A 15,858-nucleotide genomic window follows, 5' to 3' on the forward strand; every position below is an offset into this window, starting at 1 on the left:
AAATCGGGTAGTTAATCATTACTGTGATAATTATAAGGGTTAAAAACTTTGTCATTTTAAAACTTTGAATCTCTTTTTAAATTTTTGAGAGAGAGGTACAAATTTAGGGGTCACAAAATTGGAAATGATTTGAATATCTTGCAGTGGAGACTGTTCTTCCCATGCGTCTGTCTATCATATTTATTTGGGAAAGTTTCTTAAGTGCCCAAATGAATTTATTTGCATGACTATACACATGAAATCGATAAATTAAGGTTAAATCACATAATTGGGAAAGAAACGTATTATTTGCGTGAAGATGTGGGAGCAGACGGGGACAATGTATGGTGAAGGAAGAAATCTGGGCTTTGGTGTCTTGGATTCAAGAAAGGCACCATTCACTGATTCATCATTTGCCCTCCCTATCTCACGCACGCTCTGAATTCATTAGAGTTCTACAATTCCTCAAATTTTATACAATCGATTTGTACGATATTATTTGTCGGAAGTTTAATATTTCTGCAAAATAAATTTGTTACGATGTCTTTGGGTAACTAATGCTTTATGAAAATAAAAAAGTTTTATATGACCAAGTGTGGATTGAATAATTTTGTCCCCATAAACACGAGTTATCTAAAAGCGGTATTAGTTACAACACATGCTAGCAATCACGTGCACATATTGAGCGTGTATAAATTAAGTTTCTTACTCATAATAAATTTTTCACAGATCTCGAATTTTCAGTCTATATATATATATATATATATCTATCTATGTGCGTATTATATATTCACTTTTAATCTATCAAAATTTTTATTGATATAAATGAATTTCTCCTAAAAATGTAAATGAACTAAACTGCTTGCGATCTACTCGGAGCTCGGGTCAATAAAAAAATCGTTTAAGATCGATCGTTAAACTTAATGAGTCGAGCTTAAAGATGTTTGGTTCGTAAGCCTACGAGCCTGTTTGCGAGCTCGACTAGTTTTTTGGACCATAAGTTTGTCTAACATTGTTTTTTATTAAAATGTAAGCTATTTATATCATATAGAATGATAAACATACCCTTTAAATTCTCATATATTAGTTGTATTTTTGGCTAAAAATACTCGACAAGCTCTAAAACGAGCTTGTTTAACGAGTCCAAAAATGAGCTGAGCTCTAGTCAAGCTCGTTAAAATGATAAACAAGCTATTGAAATTTAGTAATTTTCGAACAAGTCGAGCTCAAACTTAATAATAAAAACTCGAGTCGAGATTGAAGATATATATTTATCATAAACAAATCGAATTTGAGTATGATAGTGTTGAACTTAACTCGTTTACATCCATAACCCACATCGAGTATATGATTCGAACCCAATAGTTATATCATGAAAAACCGACGGTTCTACTGGGTTCAGTGGGTTGTTTGGTTGGTCCCAGGTTGATAAGAATGTGTCGAAGAAGGTGATTTTATAAAACTTTTCGACAAAATTTCTCTTTTTTAGCTATCGAGTGCATTCAAAGTATGTGTTTGTTACATATTTGTCCTGAAAAAGTCCTCGAATTAGACCAATTCACCACTAGTAATCTCCGTAGTGAAAAACTTTTCTGCTTTGTTAATAAAGCTTACAGGAAATCTACAGTGCAGCATCAAAGTGGATGCATCACTAGTAGATTGACCATTCCCCCGATGCGGCAATTCTTCACTAAGCTTGATCACTTTACTGTCTCTTTGTTTTTGCCCACGAATCATTCTTGTCATGCTACCAGAACTGCCTCTCTGAGAAAGGACACGGGTGCTTTTTAGATGGTTTCTGTTTGATTTTTGATGAACTTCTTTTGTTTCAGAACCTGTACGATTCAATTCACCAGATTCGTCATTGTTCTGGAAAGAAAATGCGGTCGAATTGGTTCTGCACGATTCCAGCAATGGAAGGAGCATATCCATACTGAGTTCTTGTTGAATGACACCCTTGTTTTGCTCACATCCGTATGAAGCAGCCACTAACGTGCCAGCTAAAACAGGCATAAACTCAGGATCGCTGAAGAATACGAAAGGAAGATCGCATACCTGTTTTTTTAAGCCTGCGGTTAGATTCTATTATCTCAAATTCGAAATACATTCTCTACTATATTGAGTGAATGTTTGCCACAATTCATGTGGCGGATGTCAGTTCACCATAAGTCATGTGACTTGTGTTCATTCGATGTTGAACAGAATACCCATCAAATGGAGCAGAATTTGAAACGCAAAATAACAGGCATGCAAAAAGTTTTAATTACCTTGTGAAGGATAGTAGGACTCTTTCCCCACCGAAGCACCGCTTGATTCTCGGGGTGAAAAAGTGCAAAGTAGCCAAGAAGTGACAAAGATTCCATCAAGAGAGAACCAATCTGCAAAAAGTGCAGCAATCATAAGATTTTTTGTTCCTCATACAATTAATCATGCCAACCGCATAATATACATGGAACTACAGATTTTCAGACCAGAGGAAACCCATACAATAACAGAAGTTAAATTGCATTTGTGATATGTTACTTATAATTCATACCGACAGTAACTGAGTATACACAAAGGCAAAATGATTCCTATTCCAACCCCTTTTAACTCTTTAGAGACAAAGTAGAAACAAGCTCATCGTCAGTTCCATGCTAGAAACCGTTTTTTTTTTAATTAAAAAAAAAGACAGATAAGAGGGCTTTTCTATGCTATGCCAAGCTCGGTGATGCGAATTGAATGCATCAATAACTGTTATACCATGTGGGACCTACATTAATAATCCACGTGAGAGTTGCATGATCCAACAGATCAAAGCACCTAATGCATGTCACTCCGATGTGGAGGAATAGAAAAAACCGAAGGCTCGTCATAATATAATGATGGGAACAAGGTCACTAACCGTCATGACCAATGGCTTAGAGATGAATCTAAATTGAACGCGTGAGTTATTGATGTTACCGGCTTAAGTGAAAAACATATGTTTCTGCTTAAGCACTGGCTGAATTTGTAGTTACCAGCATGTCCACTTTATATGTTCATCTTGACAAAGATAAGTACTGTCTCACCTTATCGGTAGCTGCACCCCAGTTGTTTGTGCAATGAGCAAGAAAAAAACTCATCAAGTGAAAGAACTCCATTTTCAGGTCTGGGCGTGCCTGCACTTGATTGAGGAGAATGAAAGTAACTAATTTTAGATCAGAAGGAAAAATACTGTAAATCAAGCGTATGAACGACGAAGTGAGTTAAAATTGTATCAAAGACCTTTTTTGAGAACACGTGTAGCCTAATCACAGAACTAATTAGAGTCGATTCCCAGGGGTAATTTTTATTTTTTAAAAAAATATGATTCCCAGGGGTAATTTGACAAGTATAAAACTACATAATTCACATCTAAAATATATTGACCTATAAATGATCGTTTTGGTAAATTTTCTTTCAACCATTTCCTGTAATTTGTGATATAAAATATCTTCATAAACTTTTCCTTCAATGAATGTCTTCATCTGTTATTTTGTGCACAATAAACTCTTCACAAAATCGTGATTGTTACGCCCCTTCAGTATTAAATGACTTAAATCATATAGTTGGGGCCTTGAGCCATATGATATATGTTACGGACCAAGGTGGAGGCTCAAGGAGATCAAAACTAATGGTACATAGTAGAAGGGCCCGGAAAAGTTTAGGATAGAATAAAGGAAAAAATATTCTGTGAGGTTTTTATTTCCACAAGTAAGAAGTCTTCACCTAAAGTTCTGAGCCATGCGACTCCCAGTATCAGCATTTACTGCACAACCCCCTAATCCCACCTCTAAATTCCCGCACATCCCCATGGACATAACTCGATAACCTCTCCCAATAATCTCCTGCGTTTAACAATTTTTTCCGAGATAAAATTATGACTCGCACCACTATCAATCATGACAAGAAGGGGGGTTACTGCAAGTGGCACAAACATTTTCATTGTATAAGGATGATCAAATCCCCCCACCGAGTATGGTGAAAGGTCAAGTTCTGCATATTCCACGTTTACCACTTCACCATCTAAAGCCTCATGTTCCGCCGTCATTTCTGGGTTGTCCTCTGTAAGAGTGTCTTCATCCTCCGCCAAAATAGTAACACACAAAGATTTAGTATGCCAATGATGTTGTGGACTGTAATTCTGCCAACAACGAAAACACAAACCTTTCTCCTTCCTTTAAAGAAATTCTTGGTAAGAATATGTACGATTTTCCTTGGTTTGAATCCCACTGCCGGCACTGCTGCTGCCACCGGTGCGTCTGTCGCCGTCAGCGCGACCTCTGACCATGCCCGAAGATCGTTTGCCCAGGTTGTCACTTCTCTCCCCCTAATTGCGGTGTATGTCAATTATGCCCGGTATTGGACCCCTGATTTTGGTTGTAATGGGCAGACCATGTGTACCCATTGGGACCGTTTGATGCAATCAGGGCGACCCCTGGCTTATTTTAGCAAAGCGCGAAGTCTACTTATGAAAAAGAACTCATGGCTCTGTTGTTGGCCAAACATCATTGGCGTCCATATTTATTGGGACGACGATTCAAGGTGTTGACAGTCCAGAAATCACTACGCTATCTACTCCACCAGAAGATAACCACTCCTAATCAGCAGAATTGGCTTGCCAAACTTTTGGGATATGATTTTGAGATTCTTTATAAATCTGGAACATCTAACCTACCTAAATCTGGAACAACTAACCGAGCAGCAGATTCCTTGTCAAGACGAGATGGGGAGGGGGAACTGCGAGCAATTAGCAGACCATTGTGGACGGACTTGAAGGAGTTGAATGAAGCAGTAGCCAAGGATCCCAAATTGAAGCCATTAATTGATGGTTTACAACAGAAACCGGAAATACCTTCTGAGTATTATGTTAAGGAAGGGTGTTTATTCTATCATGGCCGGCAGGGTCTATTTGGGTTCGACGGATGTTAGAGGAGTTTCACAAAACTCCCATGGGGGCATGCTGGAGCTTTTCTTACCATGCACAGATTGTCCGCAAATGTATATTGGATTGGGATGAAAAGGGACGTATATCAGTATGTGGCAGAATGTGATGTTTGTCAGCGATAGAAATACCTTGCGACTTCTACAGCTGGACTATTACAACCCCTACCTATACCGGAAGTCGTGTGGGAGGATGTAGCCATGGATTTAATCACTGGACTTCCAAAATCCAAGGGATGCAATGCAATAATGGTTGTGGTGGATAGGCTGTCCAAATATGCTCATTTTATATTAATGAAGCATCCGTATTCCGCTCGGACTGTAGAAGAGGTTTTTGGGAGGGAAGTGGTCCGGTTGCACGGGGTGCCCAAATCAATTGTCAGTGATTGAGATCCCACATTTATAAGTCAATTCTGGTCAGAATATTTCAAGCTGCAGGGAACTTTATTGAAAATGAGCTCGTCCTATCATCCAGAAACAGATAGGCAGACAGAGGTATTAAACAGGTGTTTGGAAACCTACCTACGTTGCTTTGTATCAGAACAACCCAAGTTCTGGGCAGAGTGGTTACACTGGGCTGAATTTTGGTACAATACCTCTTTCCATATGGCAGCAGGAATTCCCCTTTTGAGGTGGTGTATGGCCATATGGGAGGGCACCACTTACGCTGGTTCAGTATTAGCCTGGAGAGACACTTGTGGAGGCGGTCTCTCAGGAGTTGGCTGAGAGGGACGAAGTACTCGGCAACTCAAATACAATCTACATAGGGCACACCAACGAATGCCTCGGTATGCTAATTTGCATCGCAAGGATGTGTCTTTTTCGGTCGGAGAATTGGCGTTTGTCAAATTGCGTCCGCATAGGCAACAATCTATGGCAAAAAGAATCAACCAAAATTTATCTGCAAGGTATTATGGGCCTTTCCAAGTTATACAGAAGATGGGGGCAGAAGCTTACAAATTAACTCCAGGAAGGATCAAGGGTGCATCCGGTTTTTCATGCTTCACAGCTTAAGCGATCAAAAGGAAGGCAAGAAGCAGACAACCAATTACCTGCAGAACTCGAAGAGGAACTTGAGCAGTCATACTCCGGAACAGCTTGTGGGCAGACGAGTGATTCAGCATAAAGGGGAGTTACTGGAGCAGGTTTTGATTAAATGGAAAGACAGATCATCGGATGAAGCCACATGGGAGTTAACAAATGAGATTCAGCTCCAGCTTGCCACCTTCTGCCTTTGAGGACAAGGCAAATCTTACTAAGGGGAGTAATATTACGGACCAAAGTGGAGGCACAAGTAGATCAAAACTAATGGTGTACAGTAGAAGGACCCGGAAAAGTTTAAGATAGAATAAAGGAAAAACATTCTATGAGGTTTTTATTTCCATATATAAGGAGATATTTCCTATTTATGTTTTGGGGGATTTTATTTTGTGAACGATATATTATCTTTGTTGGAGGGGGAATGAGATTCATTGACTTCCTGTCACTTACCTCTTGGGAAATTTGTTAATGCTTTTGTGTGAGTGTGTAACAATATATTTCAAAAATTCTGCAATAATTTTTACCATCACAAAAAACCCACAACTGAGAGCCCAGCAATGACTTACCAACATTTTCTGGATGAACGTTACATCTATCAAAGCCAGATTGTTCAACACCTTCAGAATACCAGTCGCCACTTCCTCAAAATTAGATGGAAGAACATATGAGCTCTGAAAATATATGGTTAAAACATCAATTATTCAATGCCAAGTTGCAGAAAATAAGGATTCAAGTGAACTTAACACCATCACAATACTTTTCACACAAACAGCTACAAAAGCATCGACTCAAGATAGTCCTCAGGATTAAAGTCACTAAGAAAAGAAAACAAAGAACATAATATATTGTTCTGCAGACCATTATACACATACAATGGCAATCATATATGTCAAGAAACAAACAGTACCTGTTCAGCAGACAACCGGTTATTGGCTTGCAATAGCACAGCAGTCAGCATGGAAGGAAGACACACTAAACCAGTCTCGGAAATTGCTGAAAGAAGAAATATTGCAGGATATTTTGAATCTGAAGCATTCAAACTGTTTTTGTCTGTACTACCACTTGTAAAGTTATTCCCATACTTCTGAGCAACTGTACACTCACATTTAACATCTGCCGGAATTCTTGATGGCTCGTCCATGGCACCTGAATTCTCGATTTTAGAAGAAATATGCCTGACATTGTGTGAATCATTGTTGTCAACAAGTATAGCAACAGCCGTTCCTTTGAAAGTGGAAGTTTCATCTAATGGCTTGCCGTCTGGCAAATTACATATGGTACTACTTGACCTCAAAAAGGGCATATTATCTGCACTAAAGTGTGATAAATTGAATCCTAAATCAGCACATTCAGAAATTTCTGTCCGTCCAATTTTATGTTCGTCGATCACATCACTAGGAAAAGATTCCCAGTCTATTGAAGATGTTTCTCTGAATTTGGAAGTCAGCACTATCAACAAATTTATGCTTAGGAGAATAGACGAGGGAAAAGGAGAACCTTCCACCTGTGGCCTGTCATAAAGTGCAAAAAGGTCTCGTAGCCGGTGAATAATTTGGTATGCGACGACAAGTTCTACCAAACCATTCTGCATCTGAAGTTGGAGCTCATTACTGCTGGTGAAACCAATAATTGCCGCAACAGTCCATAGAAAACCATTGGTGACTTCAGAAATAAACTCCATATTTCCAATTGAGGTTTTACTCGAGACAAAATTGGATGAACCAGGAATACTTAATGATGCTGCCATCTTGATATAGCTCTCAAGAGCCGCCGCCAACATTGGGATAATTGGAGGCAACAGATTTTGCACAAGAAAATAACATTTGTTTTCAGGCGTTGCGAGGACTATCCTAAGAAGCCTTAATAGGAAAATCATCACCTGGCAGGCTTCAGGTTTTGATGTGTGAGAAGCTGGTAGTGCTGAAGCAATAAAATCTAGCAGACCAGCTTGGCGAGAGGCCTGCAACTCAGGATCTTTCCCCTCCAAGAACTAAATGAACAAATAAATGAATGTCAAAGCTACAAATAACTCTACGAAAACAAGAAATATGGATATAATATAGAAGAAATAGATAGCCGAAAAACTAAACACAAAGTTCAGTACCTTGATCATTCCAGCAGTTATCAGTCCAAAACTAGAAGCACCATCTTTTCTTGCTTGTCGAAGTTTTTGCAAATCCTGAAGCCACCTACCAATTTTTACCCTTGCAGTTCCTATGGCGGTTCGATATGCAATTCCAGAACTTTCAAGTCCAAATGAAGGCTCTGGAAATTCATGTTTCATTGACATGAGTCTTTGCCGGATTCTTTTGATTCTTCGCTTCAGTGAATGTTGTGAAGCCTCATTGGTAAAAGTACAAGAGTCTGCAGCACGGTCACTATTGTTTTCCTGATTATCTTCTCCATTACCATGAGGAATTGATCTACCTAGGGCTTGGCCTTCTTTACCTGTAAATCGACGCAATAAAGGTGAAGATTGATCTCTAAAATCCATTGATGCCCTTTCCCGTATTTGTTCTAGATAAAACTTTCGACGCTGCTCACTTTCACTAAGTTTTTCAGCTAATTTCTGAGCCAGGAGTTCAGCTTCTTCCTGTTGGGCTTTGGCTCGAACCTCCTTTCTCCGCATCTGTTCCATAGCCTTGGCTTCACGAGCAGCACTAGAAGCTTTCCGTTCTTCTTCCCTTCTCGCCAGTGCCTCTTCCTTTCTTCGCTGAGTCTCTGCAAGGCGCTGCAACTTCTCGGCTTCAATGAGCCTCCTGCGTTCCAAGACAGCTTCTTCCCTGGCCATGTCCTCTTTCTGCTTAGTTTTCATTACTTGAACTTTCTCTGCCCTCCTCAACTCAGAATCCTGAAGCTTTTTCCGCAATATATGCTTTTTATTCTCTTCATTCAGCGAGGTGATGAAACGTACCTCGTTAACTTTACTGCTTTCATCACCAGCTCTTCTAACAACCTGAGCTAAATATGCTTCATGCCTGGATTCAGTCTGCTGATGACGAGCAAACATCGACTCTCGTAATTTATTGCTTCGAACAGTTTGCCATTCATTTACACGATTCAGTTTCTCTGAGGTTCGTTGAAGCTTTTGAACTCTCTCGTTCTCAAGTTGAGTTCTGATTCTTGTGGCTCGAGCATGTTTTTCTTCTGCTTCTTTTTTAAGATCAAGGACAGATTTCTTTTTCTTCTCCGGGGACATAAGTTTATCATGCAAAACACGCACTCGCTCGGCACTTTTCCTTCCCATGCCTGGTGAATAAGAGAAACGAGAAGATACACAATGTGGAGATGAAAGTAAGTCCTCCCAATTCCTCTTCTCTTTCCAAGCATCCAAGGATTTTCCTGAGTATCCACTTCTCTTGTTCCCATCTCTTTCCGTAGAAGTATCTCCTCGGATATTTGTTAATCTAAGTTTCTTCTCACTGGTATGCTCTATTAACACTTTATCTTTCTTATGAAGCAGTTTCTCTGCTTCACTTGGTTTACCAGAGACGAGATTTCTTTTCTCTTTGGTTGAGGCCTGAGAGATTAGTGGATCTCCAGTCCTTGCTTTCACAGCAAATCCTTTAGAATCACCTTTCCGAGCACACTTCTCCAAAATATCGCTGGATCTGAGGTCGTGACCATGACCATCAGAGCCTAGTTTTTTGCCATGTTTACCTCTTTCACTTTTTCGATCTTGTTGAATTTTCCTAAAAGCCTCAAGAGATGATGAAAGGATTTCTGCTCTCCGTGGCGAAGTTGTCATTCGGCGGACCTGCCCCAATACAGAACAGTAAAATGTTCAAGAAATCATTAAGAGAGCAAAAGATACTGAGCATGCATATTAATTAAGAAAATGGAAATCAACAATTATTGTGTTCAGAGAAATCATTATAAACAACCGACAAGGATTTCGTCAATCACCAGAGCTGAGACTCAGATATGCAAAAGAAATAAAGAAAATAGCCAAATTCATGTTGACAAAATATATTTTCCTTGATTTAATCATTATATTTGTAACAAGAAAGCATAAGAGTATACAGAGTAAATGCTCCATCTGAAGGAAGTACACTACTCTGTGCCCAAGCATCTTACTCTTCATCATGCATTTGAAATTAAAGAGAGTAAGAACCTAACCTCCCATGAAAGAGCATGTGGTCTGCGATGATCAGACTGCAACATAGATGCTGCCCCGTCTGTTCCAGGACATGATGACCTTTTCAATTTCTCAAACTTTTCAACTCTAAACTTAAGTTCTCTAAAATCTGACGCAGCTTCATCAAGAACAAGACTAGCCTCTTTCATTTGATCAAGATCGCACTCTAGTTCACAGAGAAGATAGAGTTCATCCACAGCCCTATTGAGGTTTTCAAAGAGAAATCCCCAAAGGCGTTCTCTGAATCTTTCTTTGATCTCACCTGTGGCGTTTGTATTCTGGGTATCCAACAAATCGTCACCATTTTCTTGCTGCTTTTGTTCTCCGGAATCCTCGACTGAAGCTGCCAATGTCGATTGTCCTGGAATTACAAGTTCGATAATCTCCAGTACCTCAGAAGTAGGAATAGTTTCCCCGATGCCTAAAGAAGCAGAAGCAAGAGAACAGCCAGTTTCCGACGTAACATTAGCAGTTTCTCTCATCTCCACTTCTTCACCGGCAGAATGTAAAATATCATTCTCAGAAGGATAGCAAATGTCATCATTCTCCTGCTTAATATGTTGAGGCTCTCTGTCAACGCATGAAATAGGTGTACTTGGACTAACTATTTTCTCACAAGTAATTTGTTCTTTCACATCTTCTGAAGTCATTTCACTCAGCTCTTTACAGTTTTCTTCGATGGATATAGTCGGAGACAACGAGTGGGGCTTTGGAAGAACCTGATCTTCATCGGTTGCTGCTTGGATGAATTTGCTCTCCGTAGGATCGTGTGATGCAACATATGAAAGAGATTCACCAGAACTCCCAGCCTTCACGGTAGGCAGATAGTGATTTTCAACTCCCCCGAACTTAATTCCAGATCCAGACGTTTTCCCATAATCTACCAGAGTTCCCTCATCCAAGTCACCCCACTTTATTTTAGGAAGGACACCACTTTTAGAAATATGTTCCTGATTTACTACTAATTTGTAACTAGCCTGTTGAACATCTGCAGCTGCCAAATTAGACGAATCTAAAACATCGTTATCTTGATTAACAACACGTTTATCAAGGTAAAGATCGACTGCTCCATCCTTAGCAAAAATTGACGAAGGATTCAAAGCTTTGTTGACATCATGCACGACATTATCTTTACTTCTACTGGAATGCTTGGTAATAGTATTGCTATTCTCAAACCTTTGAGCCAATAAAAGCCGGTTGCCAGAATTGCAAGAACTCTGTTTTCCAGAGAGTCCTCCAGAACTCTGTATGAACTTGGAACTGCTTCTGTGTTTCTGCACAATAAGTCAAAACAAGAAAGTGAAACCTCACATTCCTATCATAAGGATAGCAAGAGAATATCGAAAGACAAACTTCATGTGAATGGGAAAAGATAGAAACAGGACACGAATGGAGGAGACAAATTAGTAATGCAGCAAAAGAAATTCAAATAGTAGGGAGAATAAGCAGCAATAGATGGCTGCATCACATCCATCAAGTAATACATCTAAAATCAAACACTTACTTACACATTGGTTCATGACACTCTGAAAATCAGCTTCGAACAGAAGTGTAATATGACACACGACTCATTTGTGTTTGAACCAAGTAAAAACTCCGGTTTTAAAACAAGCTACTGCTACCATCTATTTCATTGCCGAGTAGATGCATCTGAGATAAAAAAAAAATTCTAGATACTGAAAAATACATGGTATTACCGTCCAAAATCATGTGTTTGTTAAATTCCAATTCCAACACTGAAATAATCAAATACTTCCCATGAACATTAGGATGTGCAACATCATCCTTTATCTTTACACCAATTATATATTCGTCCCAAATTCCCAACTGAGAGCTTATCCACTCGCAAACAAACTCAAGAGTACTATACAATACTTAGCACAAAAAGAAAGATATGTTAAGGAACACAACCCACATATTTTAACACAAAAAAAAAAATCACCTTTTTAACTTGCATCCATCCAGAGCCTTGATCATCGACTCCTCCGCTGCTCTCCATCAGAATCTGCAAAAGCGTAACTTTTTCCTCCTAAATTCATCGATTTGATGCAGACACCCTTTTCGTCTTAATGACAAAACCAGGACAAATCTGCAGATGGGCCGACAATCAACCACAAAAATAACATTCAATAGCTCAAAATTAGAAGGTTAACCAAATAAAAAAAGCCCAAAAAAGGTCAACCAAATGCAAGAATAAAGTTGGCCCGAGAAAAATATGCCTGGGGTTGGTTTTTTCAAAATAAGGCTGAAATTTGAACCCAAAAAAGGGAAAAAAAGGAAAAAAAATTAAAGAAGAGAAATAATGGCCGCTTAAATTGTTGATTGAAGCGCTGCTATGTATAGTTCCGAATTAATCTGTGTGGAAAATTTGATGAAGAGAATGTTTCACTCGCAATGGTGACAGTAATTTAAAAACGCTGGCCTGAATTATTTTTTGACCGATCCTTCCTCTAAAATGCCTTGTTATTAGGTTTTTTTAACGGTTAAAAGTTTAAACTTTAATAATTAAACAAAAACAGTATTTTGAAGAAAGTTATAAAATTAATATATCACGTCAATTGAATAGACATGATAGGGCAAGTCAAGCAATCCCCATGAGAGTGACTTTAATTTTTTATTTAAAAAAAAAACAAATCACACATTTTCATTATTTTTTTAAAATTCAAATTACACCAATTAAAACGAAGTGACTTCCTTTATTTAAAAATATATATAGTTGCATCTCATCGATCGAAGAACATGAAAAGTAGCGCGATAGTCTAAAGCTACAAAGTCTGTGCTCACTCTTTAATTGATAACTGGAAGCATCTGCATGTTTTTCTTATATAATATGAAAAGTCGAATATTGTGTTTCGTGTTTTTCTCTTTCTCGGCTCTTACTCGTAAATTTTCTTAATTTTTTATGTAATTTGATTAATCGCTTGATTCTAGTTTTGAGTTAATTTGATTTTTTTTATTTGTTTGCAGGTAAATTGATTCAAATGTCTATAAGGTATGTATACTAATATAATTATTTATGTTAAGTATTAAATTTATAGGTGAAATTATTATTTATGTTAAAATATTATTTATGTGTTATGTTGATTTTATTTTTTTTACAATTTTAATCATTATGTGTTTCTTAATTATTATTATAGTTTGTAAAGATATTTCAAAAACATTTATTATTTATTATTATCATTCTTATTTATTTAGAAAATATTAAGAATTTTAATGTTACATGTTAAATTTTTGACATTATTATTATTTTCTAATCATTACATAATTATATATTACCATGATAATAATTTTAGATTTAATGTGTTGTATGTATATTTATGCTCCGAATTCAATTTAAAATGCTAATTTTTTTTTAAATGTTAGTTTATTTTTTAAAAAAATAAATATTCAGGTTTTTTTAACTTGAATATTTATTTTTTAAAAAAAATTTAAACAAATCACATCTATTCAATTGACATAACTTTTTACTGTGAACAGTTAAAAGTCCTTAATATTACATTTGTTCCCCCACATTATTTAGGAAAGTATGATACAATTGCAACAAAGGATGTAATCGAATCAAGTCCAGTCGAACTTTTGAATGTTTCAACTCGACTCATTTATAATCGAGCTGAGCTCGAGTATTATTTAACGAATATATTCATAGTTCACGAGTTTATTCAAGCTTTTATCAAGCTTAATAAATTTAAATTATAAATTTAAATCTTCATTAATTCATTGAAATGTAAATTATATATAAAATTTTTACATTTATTCTAATAAATAACTTTAACAGATTTTTCTATATATTTCATAAATAATATGCAAAATCAATAAATCAAATATCGAAATTTTTATTTTTCTACTAACAGATGACTCATTAACTTACCAACAAACATGTTCACGAGCTAAATATTGTAAAATTTGCTCTTGGTTCGCTTATCTTAATGTATGAAGAGTTGACAGTTCAAGCAATTGTTCGTTTTCTATGATATTTGGATTTTCAATTAAAAAAAAAAAAGTGATCGTCGACGATTTTGAATTCTGTCATTAAATCAATCGTCTTTGACATATAAAGACGGTTTTCGGAAAGAACACCATCATCAAACCGTCTTATATTTAGTTATTTTCCGCTATTTTACGACGATTTCTGACAAAAATCGTCGCAAACTCAGGTCGATTTTTTAAAATTTCAAATTAGCGACAAAAATTATACATAAATGTTGCTGTATATTTAAGCGATGTTTTTAAAAATATCGACGGAATTTAAATATCGCGACGTTTTTATGAATTCCTTCGCTAGTTGAGTATTTTTTTTTGTAGTGTTTTACGATCATATATGCTGTTAAACATTTTTTACTTTCCATAAAATACTTTTACTATTTTTAAAATTTATCTTATGTTTTAAAATAATACAAATGTTAATAATAAATTTTTAAATATTTAAAACATAAAATAACATTTCTGAATCATGAAAAACGATATATACCGAATTGAAAGAAATGGAACAGATTTCAATATGATTCATGTTTAATATATTTTATGACTGACGATTATAACCTCAAAACTCCATCTTACATAAAAAATAATATCAAAACTCCATCTTACATAAAAAATAATAATCGATATTAAAATGTTTACAAATTCCAACCAATCGTCATTATAATATTTTTACATGTACCAAGTGATATGCCACGATGAGACTACCATGCATATATAATTTAAACAATGTTTTTTTAAAACATTCTAGTACAATACGAGTTTATATTTTTTTGCTCGTGTAAACATGTAACGTGATTTATAGACTAATATGTACCGAATAATAGTAGAGACGAATACCATTGTCCTAAAAATAAATAAATACACTTTATTTTGAAATTGATCGTCAAAGAAACAAGTATGATCTTAAACAAAAATCGCAGTGAGACGAATCTTGGAGTCATTTTTTTTTTATCACATTGATATGATTTTATTTCAGTGATATCAAACAAATTCAAGAATTATTATTTCACATTTGACTTACATTATTATATTATATATTTTATTTTTGACATCCATTATTATGTTCTATTGATGCCACACAAATAAGAGTGCGATTATTGTATATTTGACTTGCATAATTTTATTCTAGTTATTCCATTCAAATTAAAACACGATTATTTAATATTTTTGATCAAATTATTTTATTTTAGTGACGCCACACGAAATAATGCATTATAATCGTGCACTTGCCCTGATAAATAAATTCATAAATATTTTTTTTTAAAAAAACTTGGTTGATTACTATTATTATTAAAACAAGACAAAACTTCATAAATATTTTATTTTAAAAATATATATAAAATTTTTATTAAGAAATTGACAAAGACTGGACGGTTCCCAAAATCACGCACGACAAAATCTAGGCACGACATGGACTATACCATGCATATCGTTCATGCCTAAAAATTAAATGCTGTCTTATTTTTTAATATTTAAAATTTTATATATTATCTCTTAATATTTGTTTTTGCGCTCCAAATTTTTTTAATTTTTTTTTGCATACCAATATCTTTTTTTTTTGTTTTTGGCGCAGTTCATGTTGTCTAGTCATATCTAGAATTATTATAATTTATACAACATAATAATTAAAAACAAAATTTTAATAGATGACAAAGATTTGAATTTGAAATAATAATTATATGAAAAATTTTGTAAAAAAAAAAAGGTACACACGATTTTATACGGAAGAAGATAAAAAAAAGAAATAAACAGGAAATAAATAAACATATTTTGAA

General features: G+C 35.8%; 1 protein-coding gene across 2 annotated transcripts; it reads right to left on the bottom strand.

The window, feature by feature from the left end:
• Positions 1–1,404: 1,404 nt before the first annotated feature.
• Positions 1,405–12,519, bottom strand: LOC140957280 (uncharacterized). 2 transcript variants are annotated; one of them, XM_073414460.1, is made up of 8 exons: positions 12,045–12,517; positions 10,084–11,376; positions 8,069–9,721; positions 6,872–7,954; positions 6,531–6,635; positions 3,030–3,119; positions 2,247–2,357; positions 1,405–2,034 (listed from the first exon to the last, which is right to left on the bottom strand). In XM_073414460.1, exons 1-8 carry the CDS (start codon positions 12,099–12,101, stop codon positions 1,528–1,530), a joined length of 4,899 nt encoding a protein of 1,632 aa, XP_073270561.1. In that variant the 5' UTR covers positions 12,102–12,517; the 3' UTR covers positions 1,405–1,527. The 2 variants fall into 2 exon arrangements, with proteins under 2 accessions (XP_073270561.1, XP_073270562.1); XM_073414461.1 differs by lacking the exons at positions 1,405–2,034; positions 2,247–2,357 and having other exon boundaries at positions 3,030–3,124; positions 12,045–12,519.
• Positions 12,520–15,858: the final 3,339 nt, after the last annotated feature.

Source organism: Primulina huaijiensis, chromosome 14 (assembly GCF_012295235.1).
Source record: "Primulina huaijiensis isolate GDHJ02 chromosome 14, ASM1229523v2, whole genome shotgun sequence".
In the NCBI taxonomy this organism is placed as follows: Eukaryota; Viridiplantae; Streptophyta; class Magnoliopsida; order Lamiales; family Gesneriaceae; genus Primulina; species Primulina huaijiensis.